Source organism: Cydia pomonella, chromosome 5 (assembly GCF_033807575.1).
Source record: "Cydia pomonella isolate Wapato2018A chromosome 5, ilCydPomo1, whole genome shotgun sequence".
Taxonomy (NCBI): domain Eukaryota; kingdom Metazoa; phylum Arthropoda; class Insecta; order Lepidoptera; family Tortricidae; genus Cydia; species Cydia pomonella.
The window spans coordinates 4,567,159-4,592,542 of record NC_084707.1 but is presented as its reverse complement, the minus strand read 5'-3'; the positions used below and the strand labels follow the sequence as shown (position 1 = coordinate 4,592,542).

The 25,384-nt window shown below is 36.8% G+C and overlaps 1 protein-coding gene and 1 pseudogene across 1 annotated transcript; one reads left to right on the top strand and one right to left on the bottom strand.

Annotated features, from left to right (window-relative positions):
• Positions 1-9,137: 9,137 nt before the first annotated feature.
• LOC133518463 (uncharacterized) lies at positions 9,138-17,990 on the bottom strand. Its single transcript, XM_061852167.1, has 8 exons — positions 17,516-17,990; positions 17,239-17,395; positions 16,375-16,591; positions 15,860-15,958; positions 14,641-15,093; positions 13,983-14,116; positions 12,681-12,818; positions 9,138-11,455 (listed from the first exon to the last, which is right to left on the bottom strand). Exons 5-8 carry the CDS (start codon positions 14,783-14,785, stop codon positions 11,378-11,380), a joined length of 495 nt encoding a protein of 164 aa, XP_061708151.1. The 5' UTR covers positions 14,786-15,093; positions 15,860-15,958; positions 16,375-16,591; positions 17,239-17,395; positions 17,516-17,990; the 3' UTR covers positions 9,138-11,377.
• A 154-nt stretch (positions 17,991-18,144) lies between these two features.
• On the top strand, positions 18,145-25,240 carry LOC133518466 (la protein homolog; annotated as a pseudogene).
• The last annotated feature ends 144 nt before the right edge of the window (positions 25,241-25,384 follow it).

Below are 25,384 nucleotides of genomic sequence, written 5' to 3'. Positions count from 1 at the left end.
CTTGAGTTATGGATGTTGTCTTTGTGTATAATTATTTATATATCAATATATTATTATATATATCATCATCTAGTGCCGACAACGGGTTCGCTTATCGAGCCTACCGTGAGAGTACATCGATCTGTGTAAAATGATTGTATAATATTTTTCTTTTATTTGTTACTTAGAACTTTTTAACAATTATATATTTTGTTATAAAACTTATCTAACAATAAATAAAGCACCAACGTTAGTTTAAGATTTTATTACATGAATATAAAACTTAAATATAAAAACAGTTACAAAACAATACTCACAAAGTACATATAAAAACATGTGGGAGTAGTAAATAGAGGCAGATATTGTGCCTGGAGACCGAAGAGTTGATTAGAATAGAATAATTTTTATTCGTAAACAAAAACAAGACACATTAAATTACATGATATAACAAGAAAAAAGAAAGTATAAAGTGCCACGAAATGGCCGCATCTAAGCATGTTGCTGGTGGCTTCCAGCGCTGATCTTCCGATTAGGAGTTGTATATAATAATCGAAACTTCGTATACGATTATAAGCATAATGTAGAACATGCTAATGCATGCCGTCTGTGAGAAAATTGTGGCACGACTTTGTCTGCGACAAAGGAGACGACACATACATAATAAATAAATTAATAGCTTAAAAACACTAGAAAATCACGCTTTTATAAATGCACGTAAAAACAAAAAAGGCTTCATCATCAGACCTTGAAACCTAATCCTGGTCAAAGTTTTCAACAAGACTTTTCTAACAAATCCAAACACAGCTATGATACGATGTTCCATCATGAAGTTCCAGTTCATATCTTCCGGCTCCATCATCAGATCAGTTCGACAGTACCATATTATTGTATTGTCAACAGAACTGCATACAGCTGCCAATTTTCATGACGCTACGATCCTTGGAAGATGGTTAAATTAGTTACCTTAGATTCCATTACATAGTTACATTCAGGTCGACCTAATAAAAGCGTATTAAAAACGTAGCCTTAGGGTGCGTGTTAAGAGCAATAAGCATGTCCAGGGCCGCAGAGAGAGAGAGAGAGAGAGCAACTGACATACTATACGCTCCGCATGTCCAAGACTACCGCCTTCTGCATCTGACCCTTGATCCAGCCACCTAGCGAGAGTCTCTGTAGGTGTTGCTCGAGACTCTTCGCTATTAGACCGCTCGCTGACACGACTATATCGGAACAATGAACGTTGAATCAACATCCCACATAGCGGTTAGCTCGTGCTGAGCCAAGTCTAGGTACTTGTTGAACGGATTCTCATCATGGGAGATGGTGACGTCGACGAGCACGACCCGACGCTGCGATCGGTCTATCAGCATGATGCCGGCTTATTGGCTACAGTACTGTTTGTAATGATAGATCGATCCCAATAGAGCGTGGCACGATTATTTTAGAGAACTGGCGTAGGTGAATACTTGTAGTATGGCACTTCGCGGTTTACAAGAATAAAAGAAAAACACAAAGAATGACAAATTATTGTCTTAATAGCCATTGTGTTATCGAACGAGCAAGCGAAGCGAAGTTCTTAAATTTGACGTGAGACCGCTGGCTAGGGGCACGTCCCGTCCCAGCATTCAATTCAATTCAAATAGTTTAATACGGTATAAACGTACAAGTCAATTAATAAAAAAAAAGCAATAAACTTTACACACTATTAATAATATATTTTTTTAAATTTTCGATAGACTTAACATGAGCCATCAGACGATTGTCTATCACGCAAGAACTTAAGTTAATTAGTTCCAATTTAAATGAAATTAGGACAACGTGTAGTTGAGGGCATTATTTTACAGTCATTAAATTATGAGCTGGCTCGATCAAAGGGTAGGGTAGTAAAGCTAGAAGGCCTAAAAGCTAATTGTGAGGGGTCTTGGTATACTGATCAACTCCTTTGCAAGAAAGTAAGCGTGGTCATAGTGTAAGTACATATTAGGTAGGGTAGATGAACTGTTGTCTGGTCAATTGTGGTGGGTCGGTACGCGGAAAACTAGGCGTCATCAATGGTTAGATTGAGTTGGAAATCAAAACATGAGTGTGCGCGGTAGTTTTCAGCGAATGCGAGGTCTCAGTTCGGGGCTACTAGTAATTAAGACAATAATTTGGCATTTTTTCTGTTCGTTTTCGTTTTGATTTTGGCTGCATCGTAACGCTTATTTTCATATTTTGCCAGAAAGTGAGCCCGCATAACTACATACATATCGATAATTTTTTTTGTTAAATGTTTAGAATGGTTGACACATCCAACTTTTATCAATGATTCCTTTTGTAGTTCTAGAGTAATCCCACTGATCGTCTCCATATTTGTTAAAGCTTTGCTTATTGCTCTTAACACACATTTTTCTACCAGTTTGGTGAGATTGAATAAATCTTCACTAGCAAAAATTAACCCGCCGTATAGATCCATTTTGTTGATTACATCGTTCCGCAGTAGGAGTTTTCCCTCATTAGGACTCATCTGTATTAGTTTTAAACAAATATTACATTTGACGTTCTTTCGCAACTTGCGCACAATGTAACCCGCAATATATGACTGAACGGCGTCACTGGTTACAGCTTCATTGTAGTCGTGGTCTTGATCTATTGAGGAACCATCAAGCACTGGCTCAGCATTATCCACTATATTGTCGAGACTTTCAAGCCATGCTTGTTTATCCTCGTTTGAATAAGTTACAACATCCTTAGCTCCTAGTAAGTTCTTCAGCAAATCCTCGCCGGAAACATTACAACCTTTTGGAGGCCGTATTAGGGAAAAACAAGACGCCAATCGGTAAACTTGTGCAAACATTTTAGGATCAGGGTGATCGTTCCCTCCACACGAATATCTCATGACGGAAAAAAATCTCTGAAAACAAGTCAAAATTAGTATTCAATCAAAATAGTACCCTACATACCCTACCCTGTAGGACCTCGGGCCTCAGACTATCTCCATACCAAATATCATCTAAATCGGATCCGCGGTTTAAGCGTGAAGAGGTAACAGACAGACAGACTCACTTTTGTATTTATAATATTAGTATGGATATGTTGCTCCAAAAAATATTTAGCATTACAGTAAGTACTACACAGTGCATACTGTGAAATTCATAGGTATCATTAACTAGTAAAAAATACAAAAAAATAAAAATATTAACAGAAGATTCCCGTTTATCCTTCGCCTCACAGAGACTCATACACTCTCACACAATTTCACCCAACTGTTTACAATTACATCGCATTTCAGTTTTAGGAACCGCGACGTGTTGATGTCTTCTTGATCAGGAATTAAATGTAGCTTTAGACATTGACGCGACGAACAGGCGTATATAAGCTGGGCAATTCGTTAAGGGCACTCCGAGTTTCCTCGCAAATTGAAACAAGCATGCAGTAAGTTAGTCCACAGCCCAAAGTTACCTGCGCCACACTTCTAATCTAAAGAATTAAACCCATAAGCACCGATACATATACGGACTGCATTTAACCATAGATATATTCTCATATTTTTATTCTATATTTTTGTACAAGAATCGCAAAACAGCTTTCTGAACTTTCTCCAAAAGTAAGGCAGCATACATGATGCGGATTCCATACGACACATTATCATATTTATTGGATAATTTACCTCCAACGGATCTTGAGATAGGGTTGCTGTCATCAAATACTTGTAATCACATGTGACATTTAGCATATCCAAAATTTCAAGTGTTGCGCGCAATGTAACTTTCAAGCCTATTAAAGTACTCCTCGACACAGGTATTTTTTTTTCTAGCTTTTCCCAATCTCCAAGAAATTGTAAAAATTCCAGGATTGCCTGAAAAAAGTATTTCTTCATTGAGTAAAAAAGCTTCAAAGCTATACAATGAAACATTAAGAGAAAAAGGGACGGCCGCTTCTCCACACAAACGTAGTCAGTAGTAGAAATACACGGTGTAACACGAGGAACCCGAAGTGTATTCCTGGGGGCCTACGCCGAAAATCGAAATTCGCAAATTGAGGGGGTCTTTCTCTTTTACTCTCACTAAGAGGTAATTAGGGTGACAGAGAAAAATGCCCGCAATTGACGAATTTCGATTTTCGCGGTTATAGCCCTGATCACATTTAAAGACTAAATGTTGTTAAAAAACATCTTCGTACACATTCCATACACATTTTAAAATGCTCCTAACTTTTATACTAACTAAAAAGCTGTGTTTGATACAAATAAAATTGTTTCAAAATATTTTCATAGAGTAAAATGCGACTACGTTTGTATGGTAGGGCGGTATCGAGGCGGCGGCCGTTCACTTCCATTTTAATAAAACATTATAATTTTTTCACTGCTGTAAAACTGTTACAAGTAATTATTTATCTTTGAAACCTACAAATTCAAATTCGTAATCATATACTTTGATCGACAACCATTTCTTACCTTTCTTCGACTGCATTTTTCATTCACGTACAGAGCATCTCTTGGTATACGCGAAGACATAGCTTGTATCAAATTAAATACAAGACCAATAAATTTTTGTGTTGGAGTTGAATCTTTCAATTCCTCGCAATAGGGTTGATAGTGAGCCATGGCAACCGAAATTTCGTGACCAAACACCTGTTATTATAAGTTATAAGATAAGTTTTGATGAGCCGAAAGTCCTATGTAACAATTCGGACAGTCACGTCTGTTTCAGGATTGTTTGGGACCGGACATTTTTTATGACAATAAAATGTCTGATCCCAAGTGATCCTGGAACGCAGTGAATCTTAGTCCCATTTTATCGATGTAAATTTATAATTATATTTATATTTATTACTTCTGTTGCAAGAGGAACATTCATTACTTGAAAACCTTTCGGTTTCAAATGCGCTGGTGTTAACTTGTAAGCAATTTTCAAGTTAGGCTGACAATAATTCTCTTCTTCTAATACGGCTTCCCAATGTCTTTTTTTCACAGTTCCGTAAGGGGTCTAAAAAATCATTAGAATGAATTACTTTTGTCATACCTATTATATATTTTTAAAATTATCATTACTCTTAATTAACCTTGAACTCTTGTAGCTTATCATCCAAAGTAGATGTTCGAAAGCATTTCACTAAATGATTAAAATCAGAAATCATCCATAATCGTCGTGAGCAGTCACTAGGGTGTTCACAGCTAACAGTGTCTTCATTTACACCGAATATTTTCCATACTCCATACTCCACGGTTCCAAGGTGCACCGTCCATTACGACAGCATCAACACAAATTCCACTGTTTTCCATGAGTACAATACATTCTAAAATTAATTTATGCAGCGGATCGCTTTTGCAGGAATTCTTGGACAGAAAGCAACCTAAGGCTTGAACCCATCTACCTCGAAAAGGCACAAACTTGAAAACCAAAGCATGGTCCGCTGTTGTATTTTTTAAATTATCGGGAGTGTGTTGCCCCAGGTCAACAAAACCATTAAATTTCATGGTTTGAGAATCAAAATAAACGCCTTCACTTAATTTCATTTCATCCACTAAAATAACCCCTCGCTTTTCCTCTTTCTTCATCGCCTCACATCTTTCTTTTAAACTAAAGAAAGTAGAGGATTGGAATCCATATGCAGAGCAGCTGATTTTCCTGATGAATTTATTTAATGTTGGTGTCGAAGGAAGCGGTAAAATATTTCTTTTACGTATAAATTCATACGTATTCCTGCTTTTTATACGTATCAACATACACTCATAAATCCATTCTAATGTATATCTACGTCCTTTTAAATTTTTCTTCTTCGCGGCTTCAAAACATGCTCTCACAGCATTATGAAAAGGTTCTGGTAATTTTAAAATAGCTGCCTGCACTGCGGTATCCGATTTCTTAGCACACTCTGATTTGGCCAAATAAATTTTCTCTCTTAGTCGGATATTCTACAAATAATTATAAAAATAAATAAAACTAGCCGTTAGCGATCCTGCCTACGAAGCCGATGGCCCTGGGTTCGAATCCTGGTAAGGGCGTTTATTTGTGTGATGAACACAGATATCTGTTCCTGAGTCATGAGTGTTTTATGTGTATATAAGTATGTATTTATCTATATAAGTAATTAAGTATGTATATATCATCGTCTAGTAGCCATAGTACAGGCTTTGCTTAGTTTGGAGCTAGGTTGCTCTGTGTAAGATTTCCCCTAATATTTATTTATTTATTTTATATGTTTTTGATAAGACTTACCATCCTCTTCAGACGTTTACATTTTTGTACTAGATTTGAAGCGCGCCGTTTCACAGCTGACATTTTTTCTAAAAGAGTTGAAGTGTAATTACGGTTCTGCAAACGATTTCGTAACATGCGACAAGATTTACATCTTGGGTACTGTTGATTTCTTTCGTAAGTATCATCACCAACAATCACACCTTTACAAAATCTGAAAATGGGTGTTATTAGATAAATTAATTTGTACCCTGTATTATTCTTCTCTACCATTGTTTATGTAAAATAGTGGTTTGAGCAACAGGTACATAATAAGGGTTCTTAAAATACAAGGGCAGTATCAAAATGAGACATAGACGAGTTTTAATAGGATAGGCACAATAATGAAGACCTAGTTAATACACCTCTGCACACAATTTTTTTACTAAGAAAATAATGACAAATAAAAACAAAGTTTGGCCTAGAAGTTAGCCTTTTATTTTAAATACAAATGTTATATTATGGAATATATTTTGAAAAGCGCTGGTGGCCGAGTGGATATGACGTTCCACTTTCAATCCGGAGGTCAAATCCTGGCTCGTACCAATGAGTTTTTCGGAACTTATGTACGAAATGTCATTTGATATTTACCACCAGCTTTTTCGGTGAAGGAAACCTGCAGAAGGATAACATCGTGAGGAAACCTGCATACCTACATCTGTGCCCGCATTATGTGTATGTGTAGCCCGCATTGGGCTTGAGAGGAGGCCTGTGCGCAGTAGTGGGACGTATATAGGCTGAATTATTATTATTATTCATATTATGGTTTGAATAAGACTACTGCAAAGCTGTTTTATTATGAATATTATGACCTTAAGGCCAATTAGATCCACACTTGCGAACGGGCCCGAGCAAAAGTCGTTTTCCGTTTCACGAAATACATTGTTAAATATGTTCTGGTATTTCGTGTAACGGAAAATATCCCTTGCACGTATCATCGGGCCCGACTTCGGCTCCCGATAGAAAGTAGCCGGCGGTCGGGTGAAGGCGTTCAAATGAAGTTGAGTTAGATATCACTATCAGTCATTTCGTAGGCAGATTGAAGTGGTTCTGGTCTGGACTTCTGGAGTAGAAAAATAAATTAAAATTACTTATTGTCGTCAATCTGAGTGCCAACGCACAAAGGCCATCTTTCAACAGATTTTAAGTAATCATAGGTGTTGTCATATGAATTAATTTTCTCCTTTATTGGCAATTCTTCTTTATTAGTAAAAATGACCTGCATTCAAATAGTAATTATGTTACGTTATAAATTAAAATCATGCCAATTGAATTTTTTGTTACATTAATAAACACTTACAGTGATTGATAGATCATCGTTTAAACGTATGTGATGTTTAATCTGCTGAGTTGTTGGATCCATTCGCATAAATTCCAGCCCATTTGGATTTTCTGCATGTAGCCAAAAAGGCGGCAACAACGAAAATGCCCGAAACTTTATTTTAAAAATCTCTATTGGGTTTATTGTTATATCAGTATCCTGATATTGACTGGTTGGTTCTGCAAAGTCATGTTGTATCATTTCACAATCCATTAAATCATTAGAAGATTTTTGATCGTCTGATAATTCCTGTTGCTCGACATTGATTTGTTGTTGCTTCTCCTTAGATTGATTGGGGTATAATTCTACAGATTCCTGTACATGAATAATATTAGCTTGGAATTCTGGTATGGGAATAAACTGATGCTCCATCGTGGGCAAAGCTTCTTCCTTAAGCGTTTTTCTTTGTGTAGGAATATATTTGAGCTCTCCTTTAATATTAAACTTTTCGTACATATTGATATTTTCTTCTTTAAAATGAAGATGACAAATATAATCAGTTGCTTTTAATGCAATTCCTAGCGACTTTTTCCAATTTTCTAATCGTGCCGGAGTCTGTGAATTAATATAAATATGAAGAATTGTTTGACGTAAAAATGTTAATTGATTAAGAAAAATTATAAAAGTAACCAATGTTTTTATACGGTAGATGAAGTGTTTAATGTTGTTTAAGTCTTAAGTATTGTTTCTCTTGTTATTATTTAGTATTTAAATGTTGCCGTATTTTTAGACTGATATTTATTTGTTTACTTGTAGGTTCTTTGTTGTTGTTTTTCTCATGTTTTTCACTTTATATACATATATTCAAACACAATTCTGTATTGTTCATGAATAAAGATACTATGACTATGTCTATGACATTAAAAATACTTTATTAAAAAGTATTTTACAGTACATATGGTGCTACTTACCTGCACACGTGCAAGAATGAGCACTTTCCGTGCATATGTCGAAACTTTAAAGAGCCATATCATATGTACTGTAAACCGTTGTACGATACACGTGCGAATAGGTAATTCGCAACTCGTCTCGATTTAAAACACTACCTTCGGTCGTGTTTTAATTTATCACCACTCGTTGTAAATTTCCTATTTTCTGCACTTGTATCGTAAATAACTATCACATACCGTTGGTCGGAAAAATGATACGGACTTCATAACATTTTTCGTCTTACGCCCACTTTGGCAACTGTTTACGACGCAAACTTTTCCCATTTTTATTTTAACGAATTATATCCTATGTGACCGGTGACTTTGCCCCAAGGCCTGGTAAGCCCCGGCCCGGGCGGCTAGATAACAGTGGTACGATGGGTACTGAAAAGGAGCGGCTGGTTTTACTGCACCGGAGCTAGCACATAGGCCCTAGGAGGGTGGGCAAGACTTCAAATCCACCAAAAAAGAAATCCTTAAAATAAATATTTTAAACTTTGTTATTCAATTTCTAATCACTGACAGCGCACTTCACTCCGTCAATAACGTCTAAGTTCATGTCATGTCCTTGTGTCTCCCTAGCGCCACCGGAGAGATTTCGAACTATTATTTATAGCTGACAGCTGGACACTTTTGCAACAGTTCTGCCTATGGAGATTACCTTCCTTATCTCTACCTTCCGTACTCGTAACAGTCAGTAACAGTCACTTCACTTGACAGTTGACATTGACACTTCATTGCGATTTACAGTGTTGTCAGTTAAACAAATATTTCTCTAAATTAAGGATCACAGGCCTTGCAACAAATCCCATGCGCTTTTTTTAGACCGAAGTATGTTCGAAACTGGAATTAAACAAAGAACAGTAAAAGCCACAAAAAATAACCTTTTTATGTCCACACCTCGACATTGGCAGATTTATTCGATATCAGATTTATTCAAAATTACTAAAACTAGCCAGGAGTAAAAGCCATTTATGGGAAAAAAACCTTTTTCTAATATGCTTCTTTAAGATAGAGGTACAATAGGGACCGTGCGCGTTGGAGGGTCTGCCATCTTGTGGCCTAAATCGGAACCATAAACATGCACATGTACACGTCACGTGTTTTTTTGTGTAGGTTCTGCCATCTTGTGGGCTACATCGGAACAAAAAGCATCACATTTACGCCTTGCGCCAAAAATCTGACGGCTCCTGTGCTGCCTCCTACAGTTCATGCACCCTCCCTATAATATAGAGATGAAATGGGGGAAGGAGGAGATGACTGAACGAGATGCTCTTACGGAACTTTCAGGAGTAGCAAAGAAAACGCTATTATTGTTTGTCTTTTTCATAGTCTCACTTGTCCTTTCTTACTTCTAAAAAGTCCTAAGTGACATAGATGTTTTTTATTGTCCACCGTTTTTATGGTGGGTAACAATGAACCCGACCAAATTACGTAGGTGGTTTTTGGTTATATTGGCCAACAACATTGATATAAAAATGTTTTTGTCAAAATTCTGTCGCCGACTGCACTTTGTTTTTAACAGTCAACTAACAACGAGAGTACCGAGACAATTGGCTACTTGACAGTTTTTTGTAAATAATGTCAAACGATCTTGATTTTCCTGAGGATCCAATCATATAGGTAAAAAACTTAAGTAAGTCACTGTTGTACGTAGTTGTGACGTGTTCGAATAGACAATACATGTTTAAAAGACACACACAAACAAAACAAATATCTATTCGAACACGTCACAACTACATACAACAGGTGACTTACTTAAGTTTTTTACCTATACATGCATTGGAATATCCATTTCATCATCATTATTCAAATATAATAAATAATTAATCATTTCGAATCACACGTGGGATTAATCCACGTTGTTTTATCATTCATGTAGTCTTGTGTGGTATAATAAGCTTTAGAAATAAGTTTACGCTTGACATGATTCTTAAATTTATTAATTGATAATTCAGTAATATGGTTTGGAAGTTTATAATAAAATCTTACACAATTACCCATGAATGATTTTTTTAATTTTATGGAGCCGAGTGAAGGGCACTGCGAGCTTATGTTTATTTCTAGTATTAATATTATGAATGTCACAATTTTTCTTAAAATCGGCAATATTTTTATGTACATACAGAATATTCTCATAAATGTATTGACAGTGCACTGTCAATATGTCAATTTCCTTAAATTTATCTCTAAGTGAGTCTCTATGGTTCATTTTATAATCATATCCGGGAGGTACAGTCAACTGCAAAAGTGTACATATGTGTCAGTCCTAAACAAAAGGGACCGTGTGGCGGAAATTGAGTTATCTAAGGGATATAAATCTAGAAACATATACCTAACTATTAATAGAAGACTCAACCCACCTAAAAATACCGCCATAAGGTCCCTTTTGTTTTGGACTGACACAAATAGCGTCCAAAGTTGAATGTAAGAACTAAAACACGTACTAAAAAACTGACACAAGTATGTAAAAATTTTTTTGTTGATAATTTTGAGGATAAGTGCCTTAAAATTGAGTTGCAAAATTTGGCCTTAACATATTAAATTAGAACACAAACCCACAAACAAGTATAGAATGCTTTATAAAAACAATGAAAATGTTTTTACTAAGTGAGTGTAATTTGTAATGCATGAAATAATACAATACGAATTAAAATTACAAAATGTAATTTCTAATTGCATTGCGAATTACATTTTGTAATGCAGTGAAATTTTAATGCAATTACAAATTACATTTCCGTAATTTCAATTCATAATTCAAATTACATTTTGTAATTGCAATTCATAAATCGTAATGCAATTACTTTTTGCCCAACACTGGCAGTTGGTTTTAACCTCATTGTCGAATAAGTATGAGGATTGTAACTCAAAGACAAATGAGTTAAAAAATGATTTTTCTGATAAAAAAATATTACTACTGTAAAATTATTTTAAGGTAACCATAAAAACTCTATATCCAGGTCTTCATACTCTGACTTGAACTGATCATACTCCCCGCACATTTGTGCCTGTAAAGAAAAAAAACAATAATTAGCTAATGTAACTTATAGACTAGGTAAACCTTGTTTTTATATACGTGTTCCATTTAATTCAATCGCCAAAGATCAATAATTTAATAGCGCCATCTAGGGAGCTCTTAAAACATAATGTTAAAAGTAGGTAGATTCAAGATTCCAGCTTGCCTACAACTACTTAGCTGGCAATTTCTTATACCTAAATCGATCTTAGAACTAAGTATTAATTTAGTATTCCTTTTTATTTTAACATTTTTTCTCTATTAAGTAAAGTATCTTTGTTTTGAACTTTTTATAATTGTTCAGAAGACCGCATGATTGTATGTAGATAATTCCAGGATAGATGCCTCGATTTTAATTTCGACTAGTAGCAGGACTGTGGGAGTACAACTCCACTACATAATGCAAGCTCTCCCTCCGCAAACCTCAGTGCCGCTGTTGTGAACATAAGCCCAAGGTAAGGGCACGCGTTTCGTCCATGAGTGACAAAACCTTCCGTGGCTAGACTTCAATAATAATAATATTTTAAAGTATTCGTTATCGAATAACTTTGGAATCACTTATAATTCCTGTTTTTTATTAATTCATTTCGGTGCACTGAAGCTTAGGCATAATCGATTAATATAATTTGTTTTAATTTTGTTATTACTATAGTTGCCCCGTTTTTGTATCGCGATCGATGCCCTATAGGCAATCCTAAGTGCAATCCTCAAAATAGCTCGGAACTATAAGAAAACATAATAAAATATACCTGTTGTTTACCTCTTCTTTATGTGTTGTATTATTTGTACTGTTTCTGTATTGAGGTGTGCAATAAAGAGTATTTAATATAAAAGACTGATAAATGTTTATTTTGCTTGTTTAATTTCAAGGGGTATCTATCTTCTGGCCCATTTTTACGACGAGTCGTCTATCCCCCACGGTGGCCCCCTAAGCCCCTATCCCATTTTTAAGAGGTTAAAAAGTACAACTTATATCAAAACAAGTACAGTAAAATAATACATTAAGAACTATAGTTATCATACACATTGCTATAAAATGATGAATATTAGAGCTATTTCAAAAAGTGGGGCAGGGCATCTATCCTGGAATTACCCTAAACCTATGTTGTGTACACTGATTACAGTGATTACTACTACTACCGTTACCACGGCAACGAGTAGCAAGATAAAATTGAATCCCATTTAAAAATGAATATAACACAACACAAGCGGCGTACCATTCGAACCTCATCCGACATAAGGCTGTAGTCTATCTGGAGCCGCAGCCGCACGCCGGGCCGCGCCGCGTGGCGCGCCGCCGACGCGAGCGCCGGCAGGTCGGGCGTCAAATACTTCGATCCTATCAACTCCAACGACTGTATCATGTAACATCATACTTATGTGACATTTTGTTGGGCAAACATTAGGTATAAGTCGAAGTCGTCTAGGCTGACAGATGTAAGGACGCTACTAAGCACGAAGAATTTCGTAATTGACCCGCCCGTTCCTATCTCTATCGCACGTGTATAATATTGCTGTCCCGCTCGCCACAGTAGCATTGACCGCCGGTATTGTGGACGAAACAGTAATATAATTACGCGTGTCCAATGAAGATAGGAACGAAGTCGACTTAAGACGTTGATTTCGGAATTGACCTAATATGAATAGTATTTACTGAAAACGTTTACCGGATTGAACTTAACTTATGACAAGACAGTATGGCTTAAGAAGTTAAGAGCTTTAGCCTGTACAGATGGCCGGAAAAAAAATGAACGAAGTCGGTTCAATGGACGAAATTTTCGTGCTTTCCATCCTTATCTTACTCTACAACACTGACGTTGACAGAACTATGTGAGAGTGCCACTTTAACGGTATTTTCAAATCAGCCAGTTTCATTGTATCAAACCATTCGGAATTAATGTATGAGTTAAGTATAATAAAAACACTCAAATCCCTACATTCAAGGTAACAGAGATATAATATTATATACCTTATGAGTCTGCATTATTATTTAACTTTTATAATAACACTCAATAGAATTAATTTTTCGAACAAGAGCCCGATATTGGGCCCGAGTAAGAGCATTTTTCCGTTTCACCAAATATCAGCGCTTACAATATTTGACATGTAAAAAATACTTTGTCTCCAATTGCCAAAAATGTTAAATATTTAATATTTTTGAATATGAACCATTTTTTTACATTTCCTTATTAACGATGTGCTGATATTTTAGGGGCTATATTGAAACGGAAAACGATTATCAGGCCCGACACCGGGACTGACTTCCGGCCCGATATCGTGAAGTGTGGATGTAATTGGCCCTTAATAACGGAACACAACATTACAAAAAATATTTTAAAAAGTATATGGATATTTTGTATAGCGGTATCTAACAGAAAGGAAAGTTCACAGAATGTATAGATTTTTAGGGACATTATTTTTATCTGTTGAAATGGAAAGAACAAGTGGTTCTGAGTAGAAAAATCATACAATTCACATTCAAGGAAATTCTTTTTAAGAAATGTTCTGGTAACACTGACCATAATCTCGGGGCATCCTCTGATGACGGCAACCACATCTTCGTCATCCAAACTCTCGATGCCATCCAGCGTCAGCGAGCGGAGCCGCGCGCCCCAGCGGCACACGGAGGCAGCCACGGAGCACCCGGTCATTGCTGAAACGCATCGCTAACATTAAGGCCATTCCAGGACAATCAAATTGTCAATATGATCAGAAATTAAATTGGCGTCGATCTCATGTAGTGTCCTCATGCATAAAATTTAATCATGATTAATCGTGATATTTGAAGTTCAAAAACACCTTGAAATTATTCGTCAAAATCGGTGTTTTTGCGTCCACACCTCTTTATTTGTTTGGTCACAATCTTATACTCTAATCTAGTGAGATCAGCGAGTTAATATCTTTGAATTGGAACGTTATATAAATAAAATTAAATAATATTTATTTATTGTTTGGTGCGGACGCAAAAATGAAATTCCAAACGTTCTCCGCCGATTCCACTAGTAAATTTTGTACGTACCTATCTGAGATTGTCAATCAAATTGCCAATTTAATTAATGATCAAATTGGTAGTTTGATTTTCACGCCTGGTAGGCCTTTAGGTAAAGTAAAAGGTTAAGGTTAGGTAGTAAAAGAACACGTCCTTGACGTCCTGTTTAAAAAATTATAAACGGTCACCTGCGCAATCAGAGAAATTCAAGCTCGTCAACTCCTGGCAGTTCTGCAATATAGCTTCAACACCCTCATTGGGCACTTGAATAGACACCAAGAGATGCTGCAAACGTGTCAGACGCGATAGAGGCCCATAATCATAGCAAACCATTTTATCATCATAATTGTATATTTCCAAATATTCTAATTAGGCATTCTATCCAGCATATTTTGTATTCCTTCTTGGACTTCAAATGTTCTATATTTCATATGATATAGTATCAAACTTGTCAGATTGCCAAGGTCGGCGTAAATCAAGTGCTCCAAGTCGAAATTATCGCATGAAAGTAAGACAACGGATTTTAAGCTTGACAGGTTTATGGTATTTAAAAAATCCCCTGTCACTTTTGGACAGTCACTAATGTCTATTTCTTCCAATGCTTTATCTGCTATAAATTGGTTGGTGCAGTTGTCAGTTACCTGTAACAAATTATATAAGTATTTACAACACTGTGAAACTACGAGTCATAGAGTTTTACAAACACATAGTGAAAAATAAATGAAGGAGAATGCAAAACATACTAATTAGAAATGTTTACATAACATTTACCATTACCCAGAGGCGGCGTTAGGTGTGGGCGACGTGAGCCAACGCCTACGGCCTCTCGCGTTCCAAGGGGCCTCGCGCCTCAAATAAGTATATCGGACACCACGTAAAAATGTTCGTTATTTCTTGCGCCACCAGAGGGCCTCGCTAAATGTACCTTGCCCACATACAATTTTGGTCTTGCCCCGTCTCTGCCATTACCTATCATAAATATTACAGGGAAAATATAATCACACCTCCATCTTGTATATATTTTCAAATGAACAAAAATATATCGAATTAAGTTTACAAGTTTACCTTTGCGTGTATTTCTTTGTAATTTCAATGAGATTACACTTAAGTCAACTTCTTTTAAATAAAATAAATGTTTTTTTTAAATCGATTTAAATGGTAAATAATTATCCCTGAAAAACCAACATACCATACATACATAGGTCATGGAAATGTGTAAAAGCCGAATTAGTCGATGGATGGCGCTGTACACAACAATTATAGGTACCTACTTGTATACTTTTATGGTCAAAAATCTTTTGTATTCATGGCTGCATGCGATAGTTGAATGTTTCTACGGAACCCTCGCTGCATGAGTCAAAGAGAGTCACACTTGACCGTTTTTATTATAATACATACTTTACTTACACAACATTGATTGAAACATAGCCCCTTCAAGCTTTTGAAGTCCTTATTCAGATTGTAGGGAAACACGCGTGACTCACAACTGTCAGGGATGTCGGAAAACTGTAAATTACAATTGATTTTGTTAATACCAAACTAAGGTAGGTAATTTTCATTCTTAACAGCCTCCGTAGCCTAGTTTGTAATAACCCACCCAACGATTTTTTCTGCGTTCAAAGGATAGTGTAAATGGCGCTACAGTCGCTTACAAAACACGTCTTTATATATACCAAATCCAAAGATACATGAACTACCTAATATTGATATTTATCTAAATATGGGCACAGATTGCATGATTGGCTCGAATTCATGACACCATTGAACTAGCACGGTCTCAGTGCCCGTAAGGCCCGTCCTTAGATAGATACCAAATATCATAATCAAAACAACATGGGTAACTAAGAATGTATAGATATTCTTAGTTACCTGTGAGGATGAAACAAATAAAATAAAATTGAATTGGGTAAATAAATACATACAAATAGGCTTTCCAAATTAGGGCAGTTCTTTCTAATTATTCCCAAAATTTCCACATTATAGCAGACAGTAGCCACTACTGAAGAGCCTAGTTTGTCAGTCCACATCACAAATGACTCGTATGCTGGCTTTTGCAGATTTAATCTAGTGTCCTTTGAATGTCTCTGGGAGTCTTCAGTTTATAGGAATTATATGTGTCTATAACCATTAAACGGACTCCTGAAAAAGATATAATTTATAGTTTGACAGTTAATACAGGCCATATGTAGTTCAATTTTAAGTCTATCCTAGAATTAAACTATAGTAATCTGGTGATGTGGTGATCAAATGATCATTGTAATCTGGACAATCTCAGTCAGATTGTAGAAAACAACTTTACTAGACATTTTTTTTTTAAATTTCTAACTGAGTTTCTTCTCCATCTGAGTGACTTCGAAATGATAGCAGTAGAGATAGATACTTAGGTGATATTTTAGCTACGTACTGGTGATAATATTCTAATAAGCATTTCACAGCTACTTTTAGTGCCATACATATAGGAGTTACAACATCCATCACATCCTCTTTCAGTTCTGCTGAGAGGGACTGAGAAAGTTATATGTTGTTTCTCTGTCCACCTTCATAGAGAGATAGCAGAAAGTATCTGGTGTTTAGATGTAATAATCCCTATTCCCATCGGGCGACAAGCTAGCCCCCATTTTTTATTTGTAATTATATGTATTTAGATATGTTTCTTTACTTTAGTTATATACTCTTTTGTATTTTGTGCATTTTAATAAGTTAGTTTAGATATATTATACTGTAAACTTACTTGTCTATAATTATTAAATAATAAAAAATCCCTAATAAAATCAATCATATTTCACCTCGCAAGTACTGCAGCAACCGTTTCTGCCAATGCCTGCTGGTGCTCTCTGTCCGGATCAGGTCTGGGACGGCCACATATTGCAACACTGCATACCAGCAGTCATCATTCAGGTAATCCAGTATTGTCCATTCATTATTTATTTCTGCATCTAACATCTGAAATTAAATTTATTATTTAATATTTACTATGCAAAGATCGAAATTCAAACTACTGTGAGTTTGGATAAAAGAAAACGAAATAATGTGTGAATAATATTAATATTCTAAAATACCTACGTTCACGACTTGCAAACAGTATATAGTTAGCTGGACTGTTTATATTAAACACCGAACTACAATAATAAATTATTCTGTAGTAATAATCTAAATCTTTCAAGAAAACAAAATATACGGTTGACAATGACATTGACACTTTTACAGTGATGCCATCATAAGTTGCGTTCGTTTCTTTTTGCGTCCATCACTTTCGTTTGACATATTGAGGAAAGAGATGCAAAGCGCACCTAGCGTGTATTTTAGCGGTTAGGCGGGCGTGTCGGACCCCGAGGACCCCAACCTTGGTTGGATCCGAAAGGTATAAGCATATGCGTAGTATCTCTATATAGTTTGTGGGTATAAGCGAGAAAGAGACCTACTTACTGACCGGATAAAGGTTACGATCCGGTACGTCCGTCTGTTAGGACCTTTAAGCTGGTAAAGTTATTCTGTTATTTGCCATAAGCATAATAGCATAAATGATATACAATATTCTATAATGATATTATGCAATGAATATACATGTTGTGAATCTTCACTAGTGAGTATTATGTTCTTTGATACTACTCTTTGAGTCTCTTTGTTCTTCACACTACATTTCTAAACGAAAAACATCTGCCAAGGAAAAGAGAAGCAGAAGCTATTAAAAACTTTGTCATTTCCCTCACACTTGATGAATACATATCATTTCATCTTTCTCACACTTTTGTAATGGCTACTCTCGGCATCGTCCACTCTTTCCCGCCCTTCCCCTCTTCAACTAGTTCAACTTATCTGCTTGTTCTTGCCGGTGCATGCCGTGCATGTGGGAAAGGAAGCACTGGAAGCAGAAACACGTGTTTTTATACTTTTCAGCAGAAATAGAAAATTATTCCGTGTAAACTCCTTGATTTTGACTGGTACATATTATACTACGTGTGCTCGCTAATTGCGCCACATTGCAACATTGTGCTGTGAGATATATCAATCCGAAAATGACTGAAGAAAAAGTAGCTGATGTAGCCGCGGAGAGCAATGGAAAAGAGGAGAAAGCAGAAAATGGGCCGAAAGCCGAGCCCATGGATGAAGCAGAACTGGAGAGCGCTATAATTCGGCAGGTCGAATATTATTTCGGTGAGTCACGTTTGCTTCAAATATACTCTTTGCAATATAACCGCATTTATCGTTTAGTCAAGGATCTTTTAGAACATGATGTAGTTTTGTAGCTACAGTACATAGATTTATGCAGGTTACTGCGTGCTTAACATCTTTTTGGATTAGTAACATTTGTGTAAAACAATATTATAAGGCAGCAATTGAATGGAATATTGACTGCATAATTTATACATGGTAATCATGGTATATGGAAATGTTACTGCAAACCACCTACCAAATAGTTCACTGCTCTTAGAAAAAAAAGAACTGTATAATGTTTTAATGTTTCATTTCATCCTCATGCTAGACTTACTGCACTGTAGTTATTAGGTTAATCTCTTAACAGAATACTTGTCTCGTCCCATAATCAAATTATTGCAATTAATATAATATTAAGTCTAGGTATGGGAATAAAACATTTTTAATGCCTAAATGGTTTTTATTATGTATGGCTCTCAAAACTATGACCTGCAAGCTGGAACCAGCTTGAGAGCATGCCAATTTGGCCTCTGAAAAGAGACTAATTCCATACATTCCAACTTCCACCAAAAAGTGAATGCCAAATTGTGGCCCCACGACCAGTGTTTGGAGACCCCTGAATTATAACACATTGGCTGACACAACGTCTACAGTTTTTGCATAGTTTTTTGTTTCCTTTGACCTATGATACATGGTGTCACTTACCATTCACCAATGTGTTCATAATATACTAAGAGTGGATCATCTTAATGTGTACCACTTTTCAGGTGACCTCAACCTTCCACGTGACAAGTTCCTCCGTGAGCAGGTGAAGCTGGACGATGGCTGGATTCCATTTGAGATCCTCATCAAGTTCAACCGTCTTGCCAAACTCACTACAGACCTGGAGCTCATTGCTAAGCTGTTGGGAAGGTCCAGAAGTGGTTTACTTGAGGTTTGTGGACATTTATTGTCTTAAACTAATCCAAGAGGTCCCATGCTATAAGCATTACTCACAAAGCATGGCAAAAATGGTACAATTATCATGGTAATTTTTTTTCAATGATCAAATGTAAATAGGCGGTTCCACGCAGAGCGAGCATACGCGCGAGGCAATTTCCTCACGCACAAACCGGCCAGTGTAGACGTGCCTCGGCCGGTTTGTGCGTGAGGAAATTGCCTCGCGCGTATGTTCGCCCTGTGTGGACCTGCCTATTGAGAACACTGATTTATCCCTTATTTTACAAAACATGTTAATTATGGGCGACAAAAATTTCGGCTACTAAATTCGTATGTAATATGTATTAACTTTCAGTGAAAACTGTTTTGGCTAATGTATTAATAAAAAATACCTTTCTTAGGTGATAAGAATTATATGTGCTGTTTGTTTCCCTAATCAATAAAATGACAAACATGATTGTATAGATGTGCATGCTTATTCACTGAAAGATCGCTCCTAACTAGTACAATCTCACAAATGTTCTAGTTTGGGCTTTAGTACAAAATTTGTTGTCTCATTTACTTCCGTACAGTTGCAACTAAGTGATGGCTATGTACTGTCTTGCTCATATTAGCCGAGAGCTTTAGGCGTTAGTTCGGTCGGATCACTCGGATCGCTTTCCTGTCAGTGTCACTCCTCGCCTCCCATGCCGTTTTACGTGTAGTGTACTAAGAGCAGAATCATTAGGGAATGGTTCGGTCTAGTACAGTGCAGGGAATTTCGTACCTGCGTTGCGAATTGAGTACATGTACTACACAAGCCTAATGATCAGAGTACAGAGAGACACAGATAGTGCCAAGAAATCTCAATTGTTTTCAACAAACATTCTAAAAATAGTTTAATACTGATTTTAAAATGGTATAACACTGCTATTTACAACTTTACAAATAAAGATACTTATAGAAAAAGAAAGAAAAGTTCGAGTCCCATTAAACTGTACTGATGAAAAATGTAAACCTTCCAGATCTCAGAAGACAACAAGAAAGTCCGCAGAAGTCCTGACATGCCTCTACCCGAGATGAATGAAGAGCGCCGTAAGGAAGTCCAGGGCCGCACAGTCTACGCCAAGGTAAGCTTTGCAATGGGAGACATAAAATTGAGAATGGGAAGAAGCCTGGAGTTTATAAGCTAACTTGTGACGATTGTAGTAAAGTGTATGTGGGCAAATGAGCTGCAATTTCACTGCCAGGTATAAGGAGTATGTTATGACACAATAATCCAGACAAATCCAAAGCACTTAAACTTTTCAAGACCCGTAGGCTCCCTGGGTAGCCAGCTTCGAAAACCAATGACGGAATGTCGCTATATTTGTCCGGGTCTTGAAATCTTGAAAGGTTAATAGAGTCCACACAGAGCGAGCATGCGCGTGAGGCAATTTCCTCGCACGCATGCTCGCTCTGCGTGGACCCGCCTATTCTTCCACTTTGCTGTATTCACATGGCTAAGTGATGTGACGACTGAGGCCACTCTTCCCCAGTGCTCTCAAGCCACTTTATCTTGGGCCCAGTTTATGCTAGCCTGTAATGTGGATTTCGTCGCGGACGTTATTCTGTCCGCGGCCTGAAAAGAGGACATTGGTACTTTTTTGAGAAAATATTACTTTTTATTAATGCTATTCGATGGATAATTGTGTAAGGAACAATAAATGTGGTATACATGTTTTCAAAACAAGGCATATTGAAAGCAGAAAAAATAACGTCTGCTTTTTTTTGTATGAGATCCAAAAAAAGGTATCTTGTTTCTCGGAAACTAATAGCGAAACCCTCTTCTACTTTTCAGGACTTTATCCTGATTTTCCTACTTTTATAAAATACGAAATGAAGAGCAGATTTGTTCTGTAGGTGCCTGTTTATTTCTTAGTCTACATAATTACGCAGATAACTAAAGTAATATTTCTTTTAAATTAAAGGTTTCCCCAAGGATGCGTTGCTGGATGATGTCCTGAAGTACTTCAAGCAGTTTGAGGAGGTGGAGAATGTCATCATGAGGAGATACCAGGACAATAAGACTAAGAAGCGGCTGTTCAAGGGATCAGTGTTTGCCACATTCAAGACCAAGAACAGGTATGGTGACCTTCTCTTATCCATTCAACACGGAGAATGTTTTCGAGAATGGCACAACTTTATTTACAAGGTTTCATGAGTGCAAATTTAAATTTTAACATTTATCTGATTTTTTTACTACTCAACTCTTTCATGTAAATAGTTGCTCAATTTATCATGTTCTCCAATGTTCGAAAGTAACAATAATATTGATTTTATGAAAGCAAGTTCACTTGATTGTCTAAAAAAATAACAGGTTGCACTCCGGGGAGTGCCCCGGCAGAAGTGAAAATTTGAAATATTAACGTTGTGCATTTTTTAATTATCAGTATAAAAGTACTATCATTTATGTGGTAAAATAGAATATTCATTGCAAGCGTCCTGCGCCGCCTGAACGAAACAGCAGGCGCAGGCATACATTTTCGCCGCGCGGTAGAAAGAGAGGGGGATACTTCCTCTCCTACGCCGCGCCGGCGGTCTACTGGCTTCAATGACATTGTAACAGTTTTTCGATCAGGTCATGTGTCCGTCTTACGAATTTTCAATCTGACGAATCTGTCGGTCACGTGACCTGTCGCGAGTTTAACATTTTTTCCCCATCACAAATAGTGCACAGAGCCGCTAAAGAAGTTTTCACTTCAAAAATTAATTTAAATTAATCTTTTTATTCACTATCCATTCAGAATATGTCACCTGTTACAGATGCCACAAACACAGATACACATATTTTAAGTAACATCCCAGTTCGCTTTAGACATTAAATTTGGAATCTATAAAGCAAGAAAATCCTTGAGGTAAAGACCCCAAACCTTTTGTAGAGCAACACTGCAACGCAGTAACATTAGGTTGTTGTATGGTGTTGCTCCAAAGCTGCTCCATGAAAGTTAGCTGAGGTGTGGATGTACCTTAACTGGCGCTCTCTTACCCATTGTAATGAGTAGGAGCTTTTTCAAGGGATTTTTGGTCATTAGCCGGGTCCACACAGAGCGAGCATACACGCGAGGCAATCTCCTCACGTACAAACCGGCCAGTGTAGACGTGCCTCGGCCGAGGCGGCGCGCTCGGGCGAGGAAAACGCTCGCTCTGTGTGGACTCGCCTTATAACGACCCATTACGCATTTACATACCCAGAAAACGTGGTTTCATCACAAAATGTGAACTATATCTACTACTCGTTCATGATAACTATCTTTATGATTACTGGATACAGGTCATATCAGTTTTCACAACTGCCTGCCTGCTTATTAAATAATAATATGTATTTTAACAGTAAAATAATCATGTCAACAGGCGCAAAAGTTCCTAGAACAGAGTGACGTGAAGTACGGAGAGAACGAGCTGATCAGGAAGTGGCAGGAGGCCTACGTGGCTGAGAAACAAGAGGAGTATGCCGCCAAGAAGGAAAAGAAAGACAAGAAGCCCAAGAATGTGGAAAAGGTAAGATGTTGTATCATAATTTTACTGGGTACAGTCCTAACTTTAAAACTAATTAACTTTTTACAAGCTTTTATTTAACTTGCAATATAACTATGTATGTTTGTACGGGTCAAATCTTGCAAGTTAAATTTGACCCACTTCCCGGTTTCCGATTAAGTTGAAAAATTTGCATACATATGTAAGTCTGGTGACAATGCAATAATATGGTACCATCAAGCTGATCTGATTATATAAAAAAATACAAATCATTTATTTCAGACCGATAAGATCCATAAAAGATTATGGAGACAGGAGGTGGCTATGGGATCTCTGTGATAAAACGACGCAACCTATTTGAATTTCGTATTCTCGCACATTCTGTGGACAAACATGATTTTGTCAACAATTTATAATGATATATTTTAACCTTTTATTTATGTAAATTACTAGTTAAAATATATGTTAATTATTATTTTTTACATAAAAACAAACTTTTGGGTTATACATTGATTAATGCTAACAAAATCTGTCATATGTGTTTACGTTCTGTATTTTTTTTTTCTATTCAATTCGGTCCAAAGCCTTGGTTGACGATTTGTCTCCTATTGGCTATATGGTTGCGGACTGTGTAGTAGGTTTAGGCTAAAATCTCAGAAGGATGCAGTTGTACTTCAAACAGTTTTGAAATGTTTCAGTATAAAGTATGATATGTGGTTCCAGGAGCCTCCTCAGGACGAGCTGAAGCTGCCGGGCGGCACGGTGCTGCACATCGAGCACGGCAACGACAAGCTCAAACGGGAGGACATTAAGGAAGCATTTGCAAAGTTTGGTGGTAAGTGTCTTAATTTAAAAAAAATTCAAGTCTTAAGTGTGTTTGAGTTGTAATTCTTATCAATTCACTACCAATGTTGTGATCTTATGATGCATGCCTGACCAAAAAATCCGTACACGGCGGGAAGAAATTGATAACGCTAGAGAAAAAAAAATTGAAGAAATGTTAACCTTATGTAATTCTATTTAGTTTAATTTTGTTAAATTTTATATCTTGAGTTATCAACTTTTTCCAGAAATAATCTTGTTATAGTTGGAATTTTCTCAGGTGGTTTTTTAAAGCGTTTTTGTTTAAATATATGCATTGAAGCAAACAAAATAATACAGCACCGTCTAAATCTTTTCAATCAATCTTTTCGAAGATATCACTAGATATACAGATGGCAGATGCAGACAACTAGCAGTAAGAGAAGGACATTACTTATACCTTGGAAACCGCCCTCAATTTTTCTATTATATGAACTGTTATTAACGCCAAAACATCTGTTTCAGAATACGAAATAGCATACGTAGACTCAAATCTCGGCGACACGCAGGGCTGGGTACGATTCGCAAAAGAAAATGCTGCTAAAGAGATCTTCGAGAAAATCCCCGACGGAAAAATCACAATCGCAGACACAGAAACAACAGTCAAACTCCTCGGAGAAGAAGAGGAGTCCGCTTACCTGACGAAAACCATTGAACATATGAGGAAGAGGAGGTTCAACTATAAGAATAACAAGCACCACAATAAGGGAAGGAATTTCAAGGGGAAACAGGGAGGAAAGAAACGCAGGCAAGACCAACATGATGACGCACAGCGGCTAAAGTTAAAGCTGACAGCTAAATTAAATAGTTTATTTTCCATAAAGTTGAAAGAAAGATATAAGTAAGGTTGGTAAGACAAAACCGTATTACGCCGATTTCCTTGTGTTTATGCTCGACACACACAATCACATGTATGAGTGCAAAATTGGCTTGTCATGAAGTCACAGTTTTTCCTTAAGCGCTTCACATACCTTATTTAATTCAGTAACTAACGAGACTGACGCAGCTATACGTTAAACACTGTACAGATATCTGCATCTCACTTCTACGTATTGCTGCGTCCCTGTCACTAACTGACAGTAAGTAAGGTGTGTAAAGCGCTTTATGCCTGCCTGTGTTTATCTTTCAACTCTCTTTTTCAAGTGAATTTTCTTATACATTGTTTAGTGTTCATAAAGTAATGTCGGATCTCAAATGTTATTATAAATATTTTTGAGATCATTAAGAGAAGCAGTATAACCGTTACATGCCAATGTATTTGTTATCTAAGCTGACATGACCTTTAAATGAACTGAGTTTCTTTTATGTTTTTAATAAAAAAACGTAATAACTGTTTTATATTTTTAGCTTTTGTACTCCGGCCTACCAAACCTCTGAACCTTAGGGGCATGGCATACTACGTCCGATTCGCACGTCGCTCCAAAGTTGGAGCGAAACGACGCAGTGCGCGTATTATAGCGACATCCCGCTCGGACGCAGTGT